The sequence below is a fragment of the Aulostomus chinensis genome, chromosome 3 (genome assembly GCF_037954235.1).
Source record: "Aulostomus chinensis isolate RoL2024-O1b breed Wild chromosome 3, RoL_Achi_v1.0, whole genome shotgun sequence".
Taxonomy (NCBI): Eukaryota; Metazoa; Chordata; class Actinopteri; order Syngnathiformes; family Aulostomidae; genus Aulostomus; species Aulostomus chinensis.
The window spans coordinates 25981284-26002517 of record NC_141322.1 but is presented as its reverse complement, the minus strand read 5'-3'; the positions used below and the strand labels follow the sequence as shown (position 1 = coordinate 26002517).

The following is a 21234-nucleotide window of genomic DNA, read 5'->3' as shown; positions in this document are numbered from 1 at the left end:
ACACAACAAACAAACCAGCATATGAGCTGAGATTACTCATTTGAATTTAAGGCCATTAGCCTTCAGGATTATGCAGCACTGTTGAGGAAAGACACAAACCAGGTCAGTCATTGCACCTTTGGGGAAGAAACAAAAGAGGCAGAAGTGAAAAAACTGTTGGAGTGCAGGAGCACAAATAATTTAGCATCGTCTCTACTACAACTGCGGTGACACCGAGCTCATCTGTCAGTAGCAACACCACCTCCCACCTCCCGCAAATAGACGGAAGCTTCAGTAAACAGAAACTAGAGAGAATACACCCTTTGATCATCGTCACACAGCTGTAAACACAGATGTGCAGATAATCATGTCAGAGAAAGGCTGCACGGGAAGCATATACGTCCTGAACGCATTACATGCACACATGAAAGGACTGGCATCGTCTAAAAAAAGACACAAAGCCACACGTACTAAATATGCAGGAACAGCCAGCTTAAATATGCAGGTATGTATTCAACCTCACTGATAATGAAAGTAGCCTACATACAGATGTGAATTTTTTGTCTTTCATCCAATAAGTAATTTAATCCAATGCAGAAACAGCCTTTGTTTTTTTCCAATAGCCTACAAACAACACAGTCATTGTCCTCCGGAGTTGGGAAGCCTTTTCTGAAAGGCTATCTGCCTGGTGGCCCCAGGGTGCTCCAGGCTGGGTGGTGCAGAGGTCACACTGGTGGTCAGAGCACAAATCCATCAAATCGCTGATCTTGCTCACACAGGCACTCAATCATAAGGAAATGCTGACTCCCTTAACTTGAGCTCAGGTTGACACTTACCTGTACAATTTACCAGTGATACTTCAAGCATTCACCTTTGGCCACTGGACTGGGCCTGAAAGAATGACATTGCTAAAAGCGGCCAAAATCAGTAGCTTGTCTTGCTAGCTGGGACTGACATTTCAACATCTGGTGAGGTTGGACTAAACAACAAAGTGTTTAAAAGTGATACTTTTCAATAAATTACTCATAATTAAGTGTCTGGAACTCCCAGAGTTGTTGCCTCTCATCGCTGCATCACTTCTTTGGCCCCAGAATGCATCCAGAGCTGGCCGTGTTTATTCGCTTCTCAAGCGCATTGTCTGATACAGTTCATGTCTTCGTTATCATCGCCATATGCTCATTAAGCCACAAAAATTCTAATTTGAGAGCGTTTTTTTTTGGTGTTTTTTTTTTAAAGCAGATATTTTTGAGCTGTTCTGCTGTTGTTAGCCACCAGACCGTATTAGCCTTAAGCTAATTATAGTCAAGTCTGGTTGACTGTTCTCTGAATCCTGGAGTCACAAAGAGTCAAAGAAGCAAGGAAAAACATGGACTACAGACATGGCGAGTACTCAGAAAGAAATACGGATTAGATTTATATTATTATGTGTCATAATTTGATTTTAAAAATATAGACTGACAAAATTCTCGGCAAATATATTTTGTTTTAACAGGACACTTGAAATTAGCCATTTGCTGCAATATACAATTATTTACTCACATCTGTGTGTCTGTGTTTTTTTTTTTAATAATTTGTTTCACTTTTGTGTGCCAAACCATGGTGACAATAGGTTAAAAAGTGAAAGTTAACTCATTCATAAAATCGTCTGATCAACATCCATGTAGTGGTTGAGAAGACACAGCATCTAGGATCACTTTTCAACCTTAAATAAAGCTTAAAGACACAGAATAAACATCTATTAAATGCATCTCATCGTCAAATTGCTTCAGTGGGTTTTTTCGTCCTTGATGAATGGAAATTTCACGACAGTGGTTCCCAGTTACTGGAAAAAAGGAAGGCTAAAGGAAACCCAGCAAAATGCAGTCACATGATTTCCCTCAAGAACTGGTGGCGTGCTGCTGCCAAACTGAGGGAAAAAAAAACACTTCTGTGAGTTACTGTACTCTCTCTACACTGGACACTGGTCAAACGCAATCTGCACCTAACAAGAACAAGAACAACAACAACAACCTTCCCCGGCTGTGTCTCTACATGTTGAATATCAATGATAAACAGCAGAACAGTCTGGCTTGAGTTTACAGGAGTTCAGCGAAAGCCCAGGTCTCAAATTCCCAAAGGCGTGTAGTGCCGAGGCAGGATGTCTGGTCAGTCAGATTCCCAAATGCTCCTCGTGAGATAGTAGAGACTCAAACCCACTTAAAATAGAGGGCAATTTTTCATAACATGGCTACGCTCTTTTAAAAATACCAGCCATGCCATGAAGAGTTCAGAGCCATAATGAAAGCCAGAGAGTGATCCTCCTGTATGGTAAGCAGATTCTGCTTCCATGTGTTCTTATTAGGATCCAGATGTGCGAGGCTAGTACTGACATAAATATGAACACACTGAAGCCCTTATCTAAAACCCAAAACATAAAACACAGACAATCCAGTGGCGTTGACCTTGTAGTAAACTATTTGAGGGGTAAGATGAGAGAGAAACACATAGATCCAAACACTTACCGCCACATATGTAGGCTACATTTTCCACACCTGGATTGATTTACACTCTCTCGCCCCCTAAACTCAAATCTCCTCTTGAAACATTCACACACTCTCTCTGCTTCTAACGCAACACACCGTGAAACTCTATACCGCCAAAGTCTTGGCGTTGATAATTACGTCAGTGTAAGGAAAAAAATGTTTCTTCAAATTTGCCATTTGGAGAAAGATGAAAAAAAGCATTAAATCCGACGGTAAATAATAATGATAAACGAATGAATGACTATTTATTTTCCTGAACAGCAAAATGTTTTACAATTCTTTTATGTGACATAATAAAAAATCTGTTCTCAACTAAAGCAGGAGAGCTCAGAGTTTCTCCATCGCTGCCTCCAATATTACTCAAATTATTTCTTTTGAAAACCATTTGGAAAGCTCTGTGAAATTAATTGCGCACAGAAGGTGATCTCATAAACATCTGCCTCTGTAAAACATCTGGTTTTGACAAAAAAAAACACAAGTCAGAACAGAGAACCAGCTGAACAATTTTATACGGTACAATTCTTTGGGGGGAAGTTCTAAGGAGACAGAAACCATTATGCTATTTGTTTGTTTTACATCATAATCAGATTGTGTCTTTCTACAATTACGTAACTTGATAAAACTCCGCCTGTAGAGCTTCCAGAAGATGCAATAATCATCCTGTAAGCTAAGGGAGGACATTTGAGTCTCTGTGGGAGAAGAGAGCGCATGTATATCAGAATAAATAGCGCCAGTTGAACCCAGAGTGAGAGAAAACCTGTCAAAAATAATAATATTTGCTTATTTTTTCATTGGAGGAACATCGCAGTTCACTGATCTGTTTTCACTTGCAGCCGTTCAGCGCTCTAGTCGAGCTGAGTCCAATGCTTCAAGTAATTATTTGGTTTTTAGCGCAGTTTTTCTTGAAAATGTTATTGAAAGCAAGTAGAATGAGCCACGCACGAATTTGGAATGAACATTGGTGATGAGCTTGAATTTGAAATATGAATTTAGGAAAGTACAGACAAAACAGTGAAAATGGGATTTTTTTTTTCCCCCCTACGTTATTGACGTGATCCAGAAGTTAGGCTGCTTTTTTGTCGTTGTGCGTGCCAGCACTGAGCATGAAATACGAAAGACAGGAAGGTGTGGGATTTCTTCAGAGAGAGGAAAACCTGAAACCTGTTTTTTTTTTTTGTTTTAGAAATATTGCAAAAAATCATATAATTAAGTAATTATTTCTGAAGCGAATAATGGGCTCTGCCAATATGAAATCAAAGGCATGAAAATGAGGCTAGAAATAACATTTGTCAGCTTTAACACGGCCTCCTTCACTTTAATGTTTATTTGGGTGCTCTGTTCCCCGCCAAAAAAAACAAAACAAAAGAAAACAACTTTCTTGTACAAACCACACCCACTTCCAGTCTACGTTCCAAATACAGATACAAATCATTTGATGGTGAAAAGATACAGATAATTACACCTCCACAAACCACAAATATATGTATGGAGTCTAAAATAACTATTGCACTGCACTCCATTACACTGATATAATAGATGTAATTGTCCACAGATCTAAAGTAAAAATAAGTTTGAAAGCGAAATGAAAGAAAACATTTAAAAAGATCAACACCTGGATCAAAACTTAATGTGCACTTTGGTCTTTTTTTAGTCCAAATGCCTAGTTTATAATAAGTAGCTCACTTTTCCAGTGAGTCCACAGTAGTGATTCTTTGCATCCTGGACTGCTGGAACAGATGAAGTGAGATAATCAAGGGAATTCCTTACGGAAAGGCAGGCACTAGGACCCACAGCACTCCACTATCAGACAGAGCCTCAGGTCTCTGGGACTCTACTCACTCAGAACAAATTTCAAACAAGTGCAAGCGTCAGAAAGGACTGTTTGGGATAAAGTATGACTTTTCCCCCTCGGTGGCATCCCGTGGAAGTGGACCCAATCTGGAATATATTTCAGTAATCGCTGGGGTCTTACATCACTGGAGAGAAACGGGAAGCTTTTGCAGAGGTGGAAGAAAATTTTACCTTCAGCTACACTGCTTGGAGGTACAGAAACTCTTTTTTTTATTTTTTATTTTTTTTGGAATGCAATGCAATAAAGTACTTTAACATGCTTTATAACATTTAACCAATTTAGTAACAAATGAAAGGAGGTTTGCTCAGACAGTTGAAACATTCTACATGCACAGCTTTCAAACTCCAAACTTTCGGGAAAAGTCTTTCCAGTGCTACACTTTGAATCTTTCCTGCCTCTTCCTTTAATGATGGTTACCTGCTGAAGAGTTTTAACCATGCTGTGAGGCCAGCTCCAACAGGGAGCGGATCATCTCCTCCATCCCCTCTGTTGAAGCTTAGCCCCGAGCTCATCAGGTTACAATCGCACCTATCAGAGCTTCTTGGCTTAGGTAATATTCTCAAAGCATTCCTGCAGCGGTCTTGTATTTGTGTGGTATGTTAGGTTGGAAACAAGAAGTTAGCTGCAGGGTAATTTTCTTAAATTGCCCCACAGAGTTTAAAACAAATTATTGCATTCTTCAGTTAATGGCAGGTGAGAGATCTCGCTGTGATATTATGATGAGGTTTCTATTTCAGCTTCGTTGGAAATAAGAGCAATTCATTCATACACTAAAGCATGAATAGTGAGGCTTCTCTCAGCTCGAACAAAAGAGCCAGCAGTCAGTTTACAATTACAAAGAGCGATGACATCCAAGGGGGGGGTGGGCTGTGTGTAGGATGTTGGCCTCCGAGCTCAGTTAAGGTATTTTTGATTTGAGAATACCAGGAAGTAATAGATTAGAATGTAGTGAATATCTGGTGCGGTGGTTGTGGTTTTGCTTCAGTTCAACTCTACGTGTGCACTTAAACCAAGGAAAAGTAGCACAGCATACAATTCCACTCCACAGGCTAGACATGTGATAACTACCACATGTGTGGGTCATTCACATCGACACTGTACCACAACTGTAGTGCAGGCACAATTAAACAAACTTTCATTCCAAATTAAAAATCAAATTCGTCTTTAAAGTTTAAGTGCATCATATTTTCAGAAAAATGAACGTCACTTATACTCAAGCCCTCGCCAAAAGAGTTCTCACAGTGCTCGTGAGGCCCAGCGCCGCCAGGTAAATCTCTCTGCATTACACAGTATATGGAGATGGTATCTTCCTCGCTACTGAGCATGTTCAATGGAAGATGGCCCAGTAAGCTACTTCCAGTTAGCCATCTGTTAACTTGAACGGGGATCAACATTATAAGCTTCCAGCTTTTCCATTCATCTTGTTTTCTGCTACAACTCGGGCGCTGCCATGTGCCGCTGCTCTGAGCAGGACTACCTTCACTCAAAAGCTTGCTGCGGAGAAGAATTTAGCAGCTGGAAGAAAAAAAAACAGTTTTTAAATCAAGTCTCTTTTAATAGACTGGGTAGATTGTCATTTACAACTAACATTACGAAGCGATCAATGGCAGATCGTTGCCTAGCGTAGCTCGTTGCTGTATAGCTAATCGGCTACCTATGGCTAGCATCATATGTTCTGTTTGGGGATGCTGCAACAACTGGGTAAAGTGGAGAGAGCAGCTGAAACACATCTGCCTGTCACAAAAATAAACCTACTCCTCTCCGTATAACTTTATATGATCAACCTTTCCACCATGTAAAGGGGCGGGGCATAATTAGGTGAATACTTCCCATATACTTATCATCAGAAGTTGATCCAACTTGATTGAGACATCATTTTGTAGAGGTTCTGTGATTCTCAAAACAATTTACTTTTTAATGTGTTTTACGGTTGCAGCGGCAGTAAAGATGGCGTAGGCCACAGCAGAGCCAATAAAGATATATTTTCCTCTAAATGAGGTACGTCTGACAAGTCTGACTTATATCTGAGCCATGTTTGTACGTACATGCACATTCCAATGTGTCAGTGACAATGAAATGCGATACTTATCATTTCAACAGAGTAAAGTAAATCTAAACCTTCCATGTGAATTTAATCAAGTTCTTTGGAATGTGTTTCCCCAAAGCTTGTCCTCACCTGACACGTCTTTCTGAATGTTGTGAAAACAATGCTGAAGTTTGATTGATCGACTGATCTTGGCCTGCATCAGTCTACTTTACCGGAACAACGCTGCGGGTAGATGCCTGCCATTGGTCGGTTTGGTTCTCCGCCCATTCTGCTTTCTGCATTAAACAAAAACAGCATGTTCTGAGCTAGCATGCTAGTAGCAACCTACATATTTACAAGTTCTTACAAAAATTTGATTGTAAAAAATTAGGCACATGGGATTTAATTGTAAAGTTGTAAAGCAAATATGAACATATAAAAAAGGTTTCCTGATTTAAACGTGGTCTCACTCCCACATTACTTTGCAAGGCCATTGTCGCTGCATCATGGGCTCTGCACCATCCAAGCCGATTACGATTAGCGTAAAGAAATACAAAAGCCAGAGTGTTGTTTTTTTTCTATGATAGCTGGATGAAGATGGTTTGAGCCAGATGTCTTTCCTTTGCTGGCTCAGCTCAGTGGAGGGACGTCTGGCTACGCAAAGCTTGGACCTGCATCAGATCATCATATTCATTCACCAAAAATCACTTTTCCAATCAGCAGGGTCCAACCTGAAGTGCTCAAATTGTTGATTTGTCCAACCAAGTGTTGAATTATTCCCAGATTGGCCAAATATTTCAGTTTTACCGTTGGTCAACAATTCCATTCTGCATACTGTCTCGTTTTTTTTGTGATTGTTTCAAGTTGCCAGCAGTTTAATTTTTTGGGATGAGAGAGACACATTAGAAGAGTGGTTCGGGATTGTGTGGAAATAGTGAATGATAGTGAAACATTTATGCAACCCCGGCATTGACGGCACTGCATGCGGCTGCAATATAACCAGACCAAATACTTTAACTAGCTTATTTCTACATGCGCTCATATTTTAGCTTTTGTCTCATCAATTATCCTCACCGCTCTTTCCGATCTAATCAGATATGCGGAGTAAAAGATTGTTCGTCAGTGGAGTTTTTCAGTAAACCAGCTGTTATTTCTCATTGCTGAACATTCTGTTCCACAGTGTCCAGCAGGCCAAACTCTTAGGTTGCAGATGCTCTATGGATCACATGAGTTGATTTTTATCTCAGTTTATTGTGTTCATTGGACATCCAAGTGGGGATTCCTCTGTTTTTTGTTTTTTTTTTAAGTCCTGCCATTCGTAACCTTTAACCAAGCTAACAACACTTGTTCAGCAGTTAAAACTCCTGTGCCTAATGACTTTTATTAGATTTCACAGCAGGAAGTGTGCGCTACAATTACACACCTCATTTATTAAAACAACAACAACAAAAAAAGCACGCAGGGCTACAGGGAACACGACGGCTCTCATCCATTAGACCCGTGATTAGCGAGTGCCACAGTGAGAGCCCCTTGTGAGCTGCGACAAATGTCGGAGTCTATTATCAATTACAGTATTAGCCTCTAACAATTATGAAAATAAGCTCATATGATTACTGCACCGCATTCAGGTTTGTTATGATGATGCGTTTTCGCTCCTCCCTCGCATTCCCAAACTGATGAGCGATCATGCACAAAATATTGATTCAATTTTGTAATTTAAATTTTTCAGTGGAGTTTGAAAAGATCATAACTTTTATTATTAATGCATCATGGGGATATTGGGTTTGATATTGTGAAACGTAGTTTATGAGCCTTTTATCATTGATTGCAAAACAGCCAAGACACAAACATAACAATTCATCATTTGCACTTATTATTATTATTAATATTATTATACAACTTTTTTTTCAAATCATTACATGTACATGGCTGTATTATTAATTTTCATTGCATTTCGGTAGGCCTTCTTTCTCATAAATGCTCTCATATTTAATGTGTCTGAACTTAAAAACAATACAGTATGGGGAAACGTTCTATCGGTTCTGCTCGATCGGTGTTGACACTGAAGTTTTGGGTGGGCCGGAGAAGACGTGAGACATTTTACTTTTGGGAATGGCTATGTTGGCTGATGAGCACTAACAGATCATCTTTGAGGTAATTAAATAGTACATGTTCACATGACTTCAGATTTGTCCCTCATGCATACACAACATCAGGCTACTGACAGTGAAACTTTGAACAACTGCAGGTTAAAATACTAAACAGCACATAATTATAATAATTTGACAATTTTCCTTTTCTCCTGGCCACCAAACATACATGACGGTAATTGCCTACAATTACAGAAGCTTGTATTATTCCATCCCTCACTGGCACCAAACCTGATCAACCACCCTTCATATATAATTGCATCAGCATCTCTCCTTCCACCCGGACATGTCCTGTCTTCTCTTCCAGCCTCAGGCAGCAGTTCTAGGAAGATGGTCCCCACTTCTATACAGCAAAGGAAAATGCTACTTCTGTTAAAATCTACTGCTGTACAGCTTAATTCACTGTTATTTCAATGCCTCTGATATCACTTGTGATATGGAGGTGAGACATTAGTCTGAGTGTGCTGTTAAACTGAAAACAGCAGAGTGAAGAGACACAGAAACAGAGTGAGCAGCAGAGATACAACAGGCCCGAGCCTGCGACTGAGCTCCGTTAGCTCCCTCCGCAAGCGGGAGCTCCTCATCAGCTCAGGCTGACTTACAGGAAGGCGCGCGCACGCGCACACACACACACACACACACACACACACACACACACACACACACACACACACACACACACACACACACACACACACACAGTTTTTTGACTCAGTCCTCATTCAACAGGCCAAATGCAACTCAACACTGTAACCCAATAAATCCATCTCCATCTCAAAAAGTCAATTAAATGACAGAAGAGGAAATTTCTTTTGTTGAAAGTGTTTCTTAAATTAATATTACAAATACATATTTCAACCTGAAACTGATACTGTTGAGGAAAATGTCCCTTTATCTGTAAACACATCATGAATTAGATTATTTAATACCCATATTTGTAAAGCAGGACCACTTTGCCTTCTTCAAGCCTTCATATCCTAATTGCTCAAGGAATCTTTTTTTTTTTTTACTGCAAGCCATAAAATCAATTTATGCAAAATTCCAGATAATCTCTAAATAATAACATGGCAAAAACAGACTCACAGACACATTTGTACATACACAGTTGTGTTACATTATTGACCCTGATAACAGCAGCCGTGAGCGTCAGGAGGAGTTCCAACCATAATATGAGGATATGGAAAATTACAACGACTAAGACGACAGCTGCAGTCAAAGAGCCAAAAAGCTGTCACGGAGTGTGTGAAAGAGTGTATGATTGGCCATAAAAGTGCAGATATATTACAAGCTCCAAGACTTTTGACAATCACTGCAAAGAGTTGAGCAAAAAAAAAAAAAAAAAAAAAGAAATCAAAGCAAAGAGGTAAACAAAGCCTGACAAGGAAGAAAGATTCACTTTTTCTCATGTTTGCAATGTATAGTGCAAGTTAGACCAACTTCAGACTGTAGTACTTGGAAATGTTTCACAAATAATTGAAATGTTTCGGCTATGGAGCCATCACACATGGGTCCAGAGCTAATGTGTGGTGCTTCCTCTGTCAATGTCCACTCTCCTCTGTAAAAACATGAATGAAACACAGAAAGAAACAAGCGCCATTGAACAGTTTTTAAACAATATGTGGTCCTCAGTTTTAATTTCTAAGAACCTATCATGTTTTCAGATTTCAAAACCAACATGCAATCCTCTTACATGCTGCAGACAGGCGAAAACAATACATGGCAGAGCAAATAGATGACTCTTCTTCTACACATTTGTAATATGTTGTCTAAAATCATCTTTATAAATGTGCGTCTACATGCCAGTATGTTATTGTGTAATAATTGTGGATTTTTTTTTTGTTGGGAAAAAACAAAAATTCTCAGCCGGTTTGAGTGTATTGCGTTATTTTTTAGCTCAACTGTGCATTAAAGGTCTTCAGTGTTTTTAGCAGAATCAGAGAAATGTAAAAGCTGAGTGTGTGTGTGTGTGTGTGTGTGTGTGTGTGTGTGTGTCAGCTTACACAAAAACACTAGACATTTGCTCCAGACTCAAGTGCCATGTCTCCTCAACCAAAACATTCCAATTATCTGTGCAACAGTTCCAAGTATAAGACAGTCTGATGTTGGTCTGATAATCACCCTTCATCGCCATCTTGTTTGCTAAAATACCTGCATGTGGTTATGAAGTGTTGTGTATGGAATGCTATCAGAGGAATTTGTTGAATGCAGCAACACTGAAGTCAAGAAGAATTCCTCCAAGTGCACAATCGCTTGTATCAAGTTACATCAGATTATACTGGATAGAGCTGAACTGCACATTACACGTCTTAACGAGTTTAAGCTGAATGCAATGTAAACGCTGCCTCGAGCACTGTGTCTTTAAAAGAGTCTGCATCACTTTTATTGTGGCAGTAATAGCCTCTGCATTAGCCAAGCGTGGACAGGAAGAAGTCAGTGTCTGGCCAAATAATTTCCTTAAGAAAGCTGTGAATTCACAGCAGATATCCTGGCCGAGTGGTGATGGCCATATCTGATCTGGCATCTGCCACTGCACTGTCCTCCAATGATGTGACTGTCCAAATTCCTGCAAACTGAACTGCAATCTCTGTCAGCAGGAAACACTGGGCTATAGAAAATATTTTTTAAGTTAAACTCTTTTCACATATAGTTCATCTTAGGCTATCAAGGTCTGTTAAGGTCTGAGTAAAGTGCACAAACTAAACTTCCGCCACACCGTTGCTATGTGTGTGTGTGTGTGTGTGTGTGTGTGTGTGTGTGTGTGTGTGTGTGTGTGTGTGTGTGTGTGTGTGTGTGTGTACCACATGATGGAAACACAGAACAACATAGCCCAATCGCTGAAGTCTTTGTTGTCGGAGTTTAGTTAGGAAATGTAGAGTGGAGTGGTGCCTGCTTTTCCACAGAGTGCGTTGTGTATAGTTACAATACAAACTGGGGTCAGCTGTGTTTCCTCAGCACAGTGAGACCAAACACAGCCATCAGTGAGTAATGAAACTGTCCTCGTTAAATCTGCTGTTTAGCATTCTTATGTGTTTCTTTCTGTCAAAGCCAGTGATTGTATTTCTTGTCTTTAGGATTGGTCTATATAAAGTCGTACACCTCATGAAACATTCTTTCTGTAACTGTTTTCACTTAAATTTGTATTTCAACAGCCTAGATTTTGTCAGGAGTTGTTCAGCTTGTAAATAGTAAAACACAAAGCTGCAACACAACAGCTAGTGTATTATGAGAATATAAATAAGAGGTTGCTATTCCCTCCCAGATGTTGCAATCAGATGGTCTTGACAGTGATAACTCTTAAGTTTCAGCCTGTTGCATCACTATCTACTTTTAGTTTGACTCAGAGGTTTAGATGTCGGCGCCAAACTTTCACACATCTGCCTTAAATGACCCCTGACCTCAAGCAGGGGTTCCATTTCTTAGCCAAAGCTCATATAATGGTTTACAATAACTGATACCACAACAAATTGCCTCAACTAGATGCAATACGAGAGCAGTCAGGTAATATGAGAAACGATGTGGTTCGGTAGCATGCTATTACCCTTAGCAGGTTTCCTTTGAATCGTTGCCAAAAGACAAAATGCAACATTTCACCACAACTTGAGGACAAGCTGAGGCAGGTATGCAAAGATGGAAACCTTAAACATATGCTGCATGTGTGTCCTTGAACATCATAATCCTCACATGTGTGTTTAAGCAACAATGTTACCATATGCTAACGTGTGTGAGCAACATACATGAAATAAATAATAAATATACATGCTCTGTTAAAGCAATACTTCACCCAAAACCAGTGTTTTGTCTTTCAAGGACTTACAAATAGTAAGTCCACTCTGACTCTGAATAGACTTAAGCTCACAAAGTTGTTTTTTTTCCCTCTGGTGTTATTCATTTTTAATGCAGAAAGAGCCAGTCCTGTATATTTAGCTTGAAGCTACTGGCGACTGATAAAAAACTACTGCAAAACTGCCCAAAACATCCTGAGAAAAAAAAAAAACCTAACTATACTGTCTTTGGTTCCTCGCTAAGAAGAAGTACGAAGAAGAAATACAGAGGAGAAAATTTCTGTGTGAGCTCCACACACCTCCTTGGAAGGGAAAATACACTTTTTGGGTTAGTTATGGCTTTAAGAAATAATTAGTTTCCCTCCTGTTGTCAGCACTGATTAATTTCGAGTGAAGAACGTAAGATATAACATCAATCATCACAAAATTGATCCTATGCTATTTTACCCTGTTGCTAATCCCTCCCAGTTTCTCCAGTACTTTCTGATCATAACTGCAGACTTGAAGATGTACTTGATGTGGCCAGCTGACAATCTTGTTTCAGCGATGGGTTGACCTCTCCAAAGTTCACTTTTTTACAAGTCAAATGTTGCCAGCTATCACCTGCTGATCTCTCTGCTGGGCTGTGTGTTGATTTGTGGTTTTAATCTGGTCTTATTCAAAGAGCGGTCTGATGCAAGATCTTTATTTTGACCGCCCATCCTGTCTCCAAGGGGACTATCAGTATGAGAACAGGAACTAAAACTGTCTTTTTTTTGTATTGGAACACTAAAACATTTCTTGCTTTGAATAAATGTTTCCATTTTAACTCTACCTCTTCCTTTGAACCTTTTCTATTTGGCTTTTTAAAAAAATAGCCTCAGGAGGGACAGAGCAGTTGCCATAGCGACAAAGTTATTCCCTATTTACTTCTGACTGAAAACTCCTCATGTTAAGAGGTTTAGACACTCGTCTTCCTGCCTCTCTTGACCTCACCACAGGAGGTCTGGTCTAGTAGACATGGTCATTTGGCAGCAGCTGTATGTCATCAATGGACAAAATCCATCAAGGCATGTAAATATTAAATATTTTTAAAAAACAACAACAACAATAATGAATCCGATACTTCTGTCCGAGCAAGTCAAAATTTCAGATGATTGCACATCATCATGTTGAACAGTTGACTGGAATGTCAAGCAAAGAGATAGTTAGGACAGTTATTAGGTACAATTACAATCAACAGATTCATCCACTGACTGAAATGTGTGTGGCTCAAGAATCCAGACGTCACCACTGTGTTTGAAATTGCATTCATACCTTATTTGGTGCCAATGAACAAAACTTTGGGTAGAAAAAAAACCCCACAGTTGTGGCCTGTGTATCTTTTTGGTGGCACTGCTTGGTATGTAGTCACATTGTTTCCTGTGAGTAGCCATCTATACATACCGCGATGGTCAAATGGACGAATGAAGAAACAACATCGCCTCTGGTCAGGCGAAAACCTCCATTCATTATTAAATTGAACTGTGGCTTTCATTCAAGGGGTGTTTGAGGGTTGAAAGATTCACCTCAGTGAGACGTTTTGCATGAATGAATTCAGCAACGTAATGAGCAACATGTCATTCAAAGCCTTTCGGTACACATACACACACACACATGCGCGCGCGCACACGCACACGCACACACACACACACACACACACACACACCCCTTTGAATGAGAGCCAGCTCCAGTGGATCAGATTACAAGAGAGTCTGTGTGACTTTTACCATATGAATGAGGCAAATGCCATTTCTTCAGATGGCGTTTGATTGTTCCTGGGCTCCAGACTGGATTGTGTGCCACCCCAGTTTGCTTGTCAGTCATCCCAGACGGGGTTAATTCAAATGACTCCATTAGAGGTAATGAGCTGTAGGTCAACAGTTGCGGGTGGCCTCTCCATTCAGGATACGGTACCATAGAACTGACTGTGTTGATTTAGTTAATCCACTCTGACGGGGAAAGAAACTGTTTGTATACTTTAACTAAATCCACATGAGCTGCAAACTAGCCATCAATAAAACATGTTAAATGGGAGACATAATTGGAAGGGACAAACCGATTAGGGAACAGAAAAATCCGTAACACCAAATATGATAGTTGTATGACTCATATTCCACCACTCAACCCCAAGCCAATCAAATCATTTTTGGAGAGAAATATTCTCATTCCAATTTCCAAGACTGTCAATCTTTGAAGAGCACACTTCACGTCATGTAAACTTAAGCTCCAACCTCGAGTGGCTTTTCCATCCAGCTGCTGCTGGGCCATTCCTACCAGCACCAGGGCCTCTCAGCCCCATCACGGGGAAATGGTGTCCTCCCTTGTTGACAGCATCGCTGGTCCTGCACCAGCTGTCAGTCCAGCACCCTGCACCAGCTTAAAACCAATTCCTCTGACATACCACTTGTCCTGACAGACATCCAGCCTCCATGAAGCCCTCCAGGGGTCTTCATTTGCACCGGGGCTTCCTTCTGGCATCTTTCCATGAACCGAGGTCATCCTTTGGAATGGCTCTGCTTTCAGGCTTTTCAACCAGGGAGGAGTTGCTATTAAAAACAGAATGAAGAGTTTTTGGTGAAAATCTACACACAAAACTGAAAACTACTGTGACCTCATAGAAAACCAAAACAGAGAATTTCTCCCAACAAGGATTTTGCCCTGAAACTTCTCTTGAACGTTGGCATATTACTCAAAGGACTGTATTGCCTCTATTGTATTGTGAGGGACGAGAGCTCCTGCTGAAAACGGTGACATAAATTATTTTTTGTGGTGTCAAAAATGGTACTTTTAAAAAGGCCCCTTTTTATTTTCCCTCCTGAAAATCCTGTTCTTACTTGACACTGCAAGAAGCTGAATATGGGAGAGAAAAAACATTTCCATTTGCATTCTGACAAAAAAAAATGATGAGATGATGAGACGTCCTATTGAGCTTGGGTATCAACAGAACCATCCCTGATGACAACAGCAGAATGGGGAACGTGCTTTTTAGTTTGTGCAGAGCTCCAGAAAAGGCTTTTGCGTCAGTATAGTGCGGTCGAACAATCTCCAGGTCAAGAATGAACTTCGACACCTAAGATATTGTCAGATGTGTCTCTCTCACCGTTTGGACTCCTACATGCGCATGAAATGTACGAGCAAAGTTTTGTAGTGTTCCTTCTTCTGCAGCGATAACAGCACGAATACAGAACTGATTTGTCCAGGGAACCTTCAATTTTCTCTAGCCGAGAGGATAATGTTACACTTTTAGTGTGTGTGAATTGTGTGCATCGTTGCAAAAGCGTTAGCAGATCTATCATTAAGATGAATGCCAGAGACCACCTTCATTGAGGTGCCAAAAAGCAGCAACACTTTCCTTCACATTCCTCACTGTCGAGTAGATTTACAGCCCATTTACTTTTGTTTAAGTGTAGCTTACATTCTTGTCATTTTGCAAGCGTGCCGTTCTATTTATGCTATGCTTGAAAGTAATTAATCACAAAGAAAAGACACCTAATAAAAGAAATGTATGAACAGGGATTGTTGGTGAGATATCCTCAGCTTTGTTTTCACTCAGCTTGTGTTGGATGAATGACATTAAGTAAGGTGTAAACGACAGTCGGCTCTGATGGAAACACTCAACTGAAGCCCACTTGAGCAGAGACATGACGAGAAAAATTGATAGCATAACATGCTTAGTGTGACAGATTATCTAGCTATACTGTTTGTTGCCATAGCAAATCAACGACAGTGAATGTCTCCCTGGGAATATAGGAAGTCAAGCCTGTCATTCTATGATGATTGAGCACTTCAACAGTAAGAAAGCAAACCAGGCATTTAAAACAGGAAAACCTTGATACCGTTCTACATTTTCCTCTGCTGCGGTCTTGAATACAAAATACAAAAAAACCTGACCTAAGGGCTTTTTTTACTTCTTCCCAAACACTCTTTACATCGTCAATCTGCAGCTATCTGAAGGTACAGTCGTGTCTAAGTTTCAGCAAACCTGTCAAAGCTCATATATTGACGAATGCTGACAAAATTTACAAGGTTGATATTAGACTACTTTACATGTTTCCATTCTACATAATCACCATCATGCAGGTCTGCTGCTTTATTTCGTTATGATCACCATGTGAGTATCTGGTGAGCAGGAGTAACATATTAACTTTCTCTTCCTGTATCAGTCAAAGAATGTGTTTACAGTGAGTTTATGAGTCCGGTAAGTCACTTTTCCTCCTTGTCTCTCAACAGGGCTGAGGAGGGGAGGCAGAAGTGTGCTGGATGGGGGCCACAGCCGGGCCAGATGGCAGGAGCCAAGAACACAGTGCGCTCTAATCGCTTCCTCTAGGTGCCACAAGGTGCTACAGTTCCTGAGGAGACACTGAAAAGGTATTGAGATCCATGGATGACAGTCCCCTGAAAATGAAATGAAAATGAATGCAATCTTTGTGGTAACGTCATCAAGGGATTCAGTCAGTCAGAACAACTTTTTTGTCAAAACTCAATTGCCATTGCAGAAAGATTAATTTGGCTGTATGTCTCCGTCTGGGAGCAGCAGCAAAGTACCCCCCCCCCCCCCCCCCAAGGGTGGGGAACAGAGTCAGCAACAATGACAACAAAAGTGACATTGATTAAGTCAGAACAGGACAGCACGTAGATTGAAGCAGCTTAAATACGGCGCCATGACTGACATTTGCCAATAGACTGAGTGACAGGAATCAGCTGAGCTAAATGAATGAATGGAAGGTCATAACTGACACAGAAGTTATGCAAGCTGAGCTCAACTTTACAACTTGCCAGAACTTTAATAAAATTATGACTTTCTAAATACCACATCATGTAACAATAGTAGCTTTTGGTGCAAAAAGGAGGCATCATGTTTTTGGGTTGTCGGTCTGTCACATTTTTTAATGCGATATCTCAGGAACGCCTTGAGGGAATTTCTTCAAAATACCTGCAAACCAGCACTAGAGCTCAGAGATTAAAAGTTTTGGGGGGTTAAAGGTCACAGGGCAAGGTCGTGGTGTGCAGAGGCATAGCTTTGGATTCTACCTGAGTGTTCCTTACATCTGCAGGTTCACTTGTTGTGATGAGCGAACTTGAAGCAGCAGCAGCAGCAGCAGCAGCAGCAGCAATGCGTCCATGAGTCTGAACTGACTTCACTATACCATCGTGTGTGTGTGTGTGTGTGTGTGTGTGTGTGAGTGTGAGGGAGACTGAGTGATCCAACAATACAAAACCTCTGAAACTTAAACACCTAAATGGAATGCAGCCATTACTAATGTTATTGAATAGAGCTTCTCCAGCTATGACTTGACAACCGACTCAAAACATTTTCCTTCTACTCAGCGCTCTTGTAGACCTCTATCATGACAGCTGGCAGATTATTTCACATGATGTTCAGTACAGAATTGAAGCCAATTTCCTCTGCAGCTGTCTAATCTCTTCAGAACAGTTAAAAACATCAAAAATTTACTTTTATACATCCAAATGTTGTCATGTCGTGTTCAATCCCCACACACAGGAACAGCAAGCAGAGAGGTGAGGAGTGTGAGGACACACACTCAACTGTATTAGTGTAATCATATCTCACATTAAATACTTTGGTACAGGCTGCGTTTTTTTCTTTTGATTGGGAGTGCCAACAGTTTTAATCCATCAGTGTTCACACTGACCCCCCCGAGGCAAACATAGCATAACAAACCTACCTGACGGAGCCTGCTAGCAGTGCCAGCGCAGGCGTTAACATGCCTGTGATTCCTCTTACTCTGTGTTAAATGCATTGACACTGCTGCCTCTTCATTTCCTAGACACTAATGACACATGTTGAGTTCTAGTGCGTGTGTGCGTGAGTGTGTGTGTGTGTGTGTGTGTGTGTAGGGAAAGAGTGATTGGAATAATTACTAAAAACTGCAGGGGATATCCCTATGTTTTTCATTCCATTAATATTACTGGTGCTGCTTGTCTTGACATCCTGTAATATCTACAGCATTTATCTATACTATTTCTCCTACAAAAACAATCACAACACATAGAGACAACTGTCCTCCTTGCGTTCAATCAATCATTTCATAGCTTAAACATTTCGCCACTGCTTGTTTACATGCATGGATACAAACATAAATTCAGCCTCTCATGAAGTCTCATTATCTTTCTTCCTTCATTAGTATTTACCGACTGTAACCTAGTCATTCGATGGTAGTGGCCATCAGGGTTGATCGCTGGACCCTCTAGAGACCCCTTCCTTACACCTGGGGGTGAATGTGTTTGCAAGAAGTGTGTGGATGTGTGGTAAAGGTGCTTAGACTTGAGAAGCACTGTATAAATGCAGCCCATTTACATTCAGCTCCTGCATCACCATTTCATTTAGTGCATAGCATGGCATTGGAAGCAGCACTAGAAAGCCCTGTACAGCCGTTATCAGTGTCACCCACACAGCTCTTGATGCACAGTGTTTGAGAAAATTCATTTCCAAGGTTACAGCTCATGGTTGGACCATGAAACTGCCTGCACCAACTTAAATCTACCATGAAGCCATCGGAATAAATCTTTCCTGACAAGACTTGGGTGCATGTTTTTCCTTTTTTTGGAGGTGCTAGTGTGAGGTCTTGTCAACATGCGAATTATTAGTGTTCTCTGTGCCTAATGACACCCTCAGGTTGTGTGCCCATGAGGTCGTCTACGCTGGTCCTCCTCCTCTTCTTCAGTGCCGCGGCAGTGGTCACCATCAGAGGGGACTCGTGTGCCACCACGGCTGCACAGCAGCAGGGACCAGGCAACTCAATCCCGAGAGTGGACCAGAAACTCTTCACCAAGCGCCACAGCCTCTCACCCAGGGTGCTCTTCAGTGCTCAGCCCCCTGATGCAGAGCCAGCAGAGTCCCAGGGTGGCAGCAGGAGGGCCCGCAGGAGAGCAGGGCAGCCTCAGCACCGAGGGGTGTACTCAGTGTGTGAGAGCATCAGCGTATGGGTGGGCAACAAGACCAAGGCCACAGACATCTCAGGCAATGAGGTGACTGTGCTTCCAGACGTGAATATCAACAATGTGAACAAGAAGCAATACTTCTTTGAGACGACGTGTCACAGCTCCCACTCAGGCAGCTCAAGCTGTTTGGGAATTGATGCGAGACACTGGAACTCCTACTGCACCAACTCACACACTTTTGTACGAGCATTGACTTCCTTTAAGAACCTGGTGGCGTGGAGGCTAATACGCATCAACGTGGCGTGCGTGTGTGTGCTCAGCCGCAAGTCGTGGCGACAGTGAAGACTTGACACAAAATACTGGACAATATCAAATATGCCACAAAGAAGTTGTGACTGCCTTTATCACCAAAGACTGCACAAATTAAATTATTGGTATTATGTCAAGGTAACAGGAGTGTTCAAATATATATTTACACACAAACACACACACACACACAGCCAGCAGGCCTGGGTCAAACAGAATTTGTAGCTGTTTTGCAGTTTTACCCATTAGAAGTTCCACAGATCCGAGTTGCTGTGCCGCTAATAGCTTGTGGAGGTTGGAGCGGTTGCAGATTCAAAGCATGCTCGTAAGAATAAACCCTTCAAGAGCCAAATGAACATTAAGGAAATGAAATAATCTTCCCTCTAATTGAAAAATAAATAACCAGGTGACTCACTCCTACTCCCAACAGTAAAGTAAAAGCAAAGCTCTCAAGTGATCCCGATTATTCAGGTCTTAAGTGAGGAGAATTTAGCACCACATCAAAACATGCACGAAACCTCTCTTTGACTGACATGTATTTTTTTTCAGCACATTTCATGAAACCTCAGATATGATAAAGGTTAGTGAAGTTTAGCTGATCTCTGATCTGACTTACGTAAAGGGTTTACCGCTGCTTCAAACGCTGACGAGACCTCACCGGAGCACAAGTTTAAACTTGTTTTCAGACTAATGCAGTTCAGTCAGTGACAGACTAGCAGCCTGGAACCTTTAAGCACAGCAACACAATCATGCAAATAGTAGTTTTTTTTCTTTCTTTTTTTTATATCACATGTATGTGACCCAGGTCAGATATAAGCAAAAAAGCTTTTGTTAAGACATTGTTGTTGATGTTGTTATTTATTAAACACTTACATACACACCACTTTATGGAGATTATTATTAGCCTGTTGTTCATGTTAAGTGGCACCATGAAATGAAAAGATTTTTTTGGGCCAACATGGAAAATAGAGAAAACACATATGGCTTCAATTTACTGCCAACAATTTTAACATAGTGTTGGGTTTTCTTAGAAGAAAAAAATAACACAAACATGAGGTTATATTGTCAGTCTGCGGCTACTGATATAATGGCTTCATGCTTTCCTTGTTTTAGCATTGACCTTTCAATGCTGTCAGTACACTACGGGTCCTACAGCAAGAGTAGAGTCTCCTAGCTCAGTTTTCTGTTACAGCTGTAGGATGTCAGATATGAGCAGAGAGCTTGTGGCCACAGAGGCAAAAAGAAGTTCCTGGAAAACGTCTGGTTTTATGGTAAGTATTCATTTGAGTTTTCTATCTGTCGACTGTTAATATGACTTTCAATCACGGCTAACTAGTTTAGTTGACCACTGACTCTTGTTTACCTCACACACGTCTCACCACCCTGCTTCAAACTACAGCGCAGCACTGCCCTCTACAGGCTAACATTCGCAATAACCACATCTCCAGAAGCTCTGATGCTAGCATATTGTTTAGCACTGCTAGCCAAGTTTAGCTCCTAAAACACGTTTTTTTTCAAACGTAAAACAGCTTTTTCTGAGAGCCATAATGGGGTTTTGTCGTGTTTGAGTAAATCTGTTAAGGCTCCCCCTGACTTTTGTTAGTTTATCTGTGCATAAGTAGGTTTAAACCCATCTTACCTTAGACAAATAACTTTGTGCCATTCGTTGGCACGGTAACGATGCTACGGGCTC

General features: G+C 40.9%; 1 protein-coding gene and 2 long non-coding RNA genes across 3 annotated transcripts; 1 reads left to right on the top strand and 2 right to left on the bottom strand.

Moving 5' to 3' along the window:
• Window positions 1-3643: 3643 nt before the first annotated feature.
• Window positions 3644-14863, bottom strand: LOC147268409 (uncharacterized). Its single transcript, XR_015112138.1, has 3 exons — window positions 14734-14863; window positions 6530-6675; window positions 3644-5868 (listed from the first exon to the last, which is right to left on the bottom strand). It is a non-coding gene; the product is annotated as an uncharacterized LOC147268409 (long non-coding RNA).
• On the top strand, window positions 4372-20478 carry ngfb (nerve growth factor b (beta polypeptide)). The gene is made up of 3 exons (XM_086199959.1): window positions 4372-4544; window positions 16563-16700; window positions 18970-20478. The coding sequence occupies exon 3, from the start codon at window positions 18981-18983 to the stop codon at window positions 19575-19577; it is 597 nt and encodes a 198-aa protein (XP_086056085.1). The 5' UTR covers window positions 4372-4544; window positions 16563-16700; window positions 18970-18980; the 3' UTR covers window positions 19578-20478.
• Window positions 14852-21224, bottom strand: LOC147268407 (uncharacterized). The gene is made up of 3 exons (XR_015112139.1): window positions 21181-21224; window positions 20158-20268; window positions 14852-14878 (listed from the first exon to the last, which is right to left on the bottom strand). It is a non-coding gene; the product is annotated as an uncharacterized LOC147268407 (long non-coding RNA).
• Between the last annotated feature and the right edge of the window lie 10 nt (window positions 21225-21234).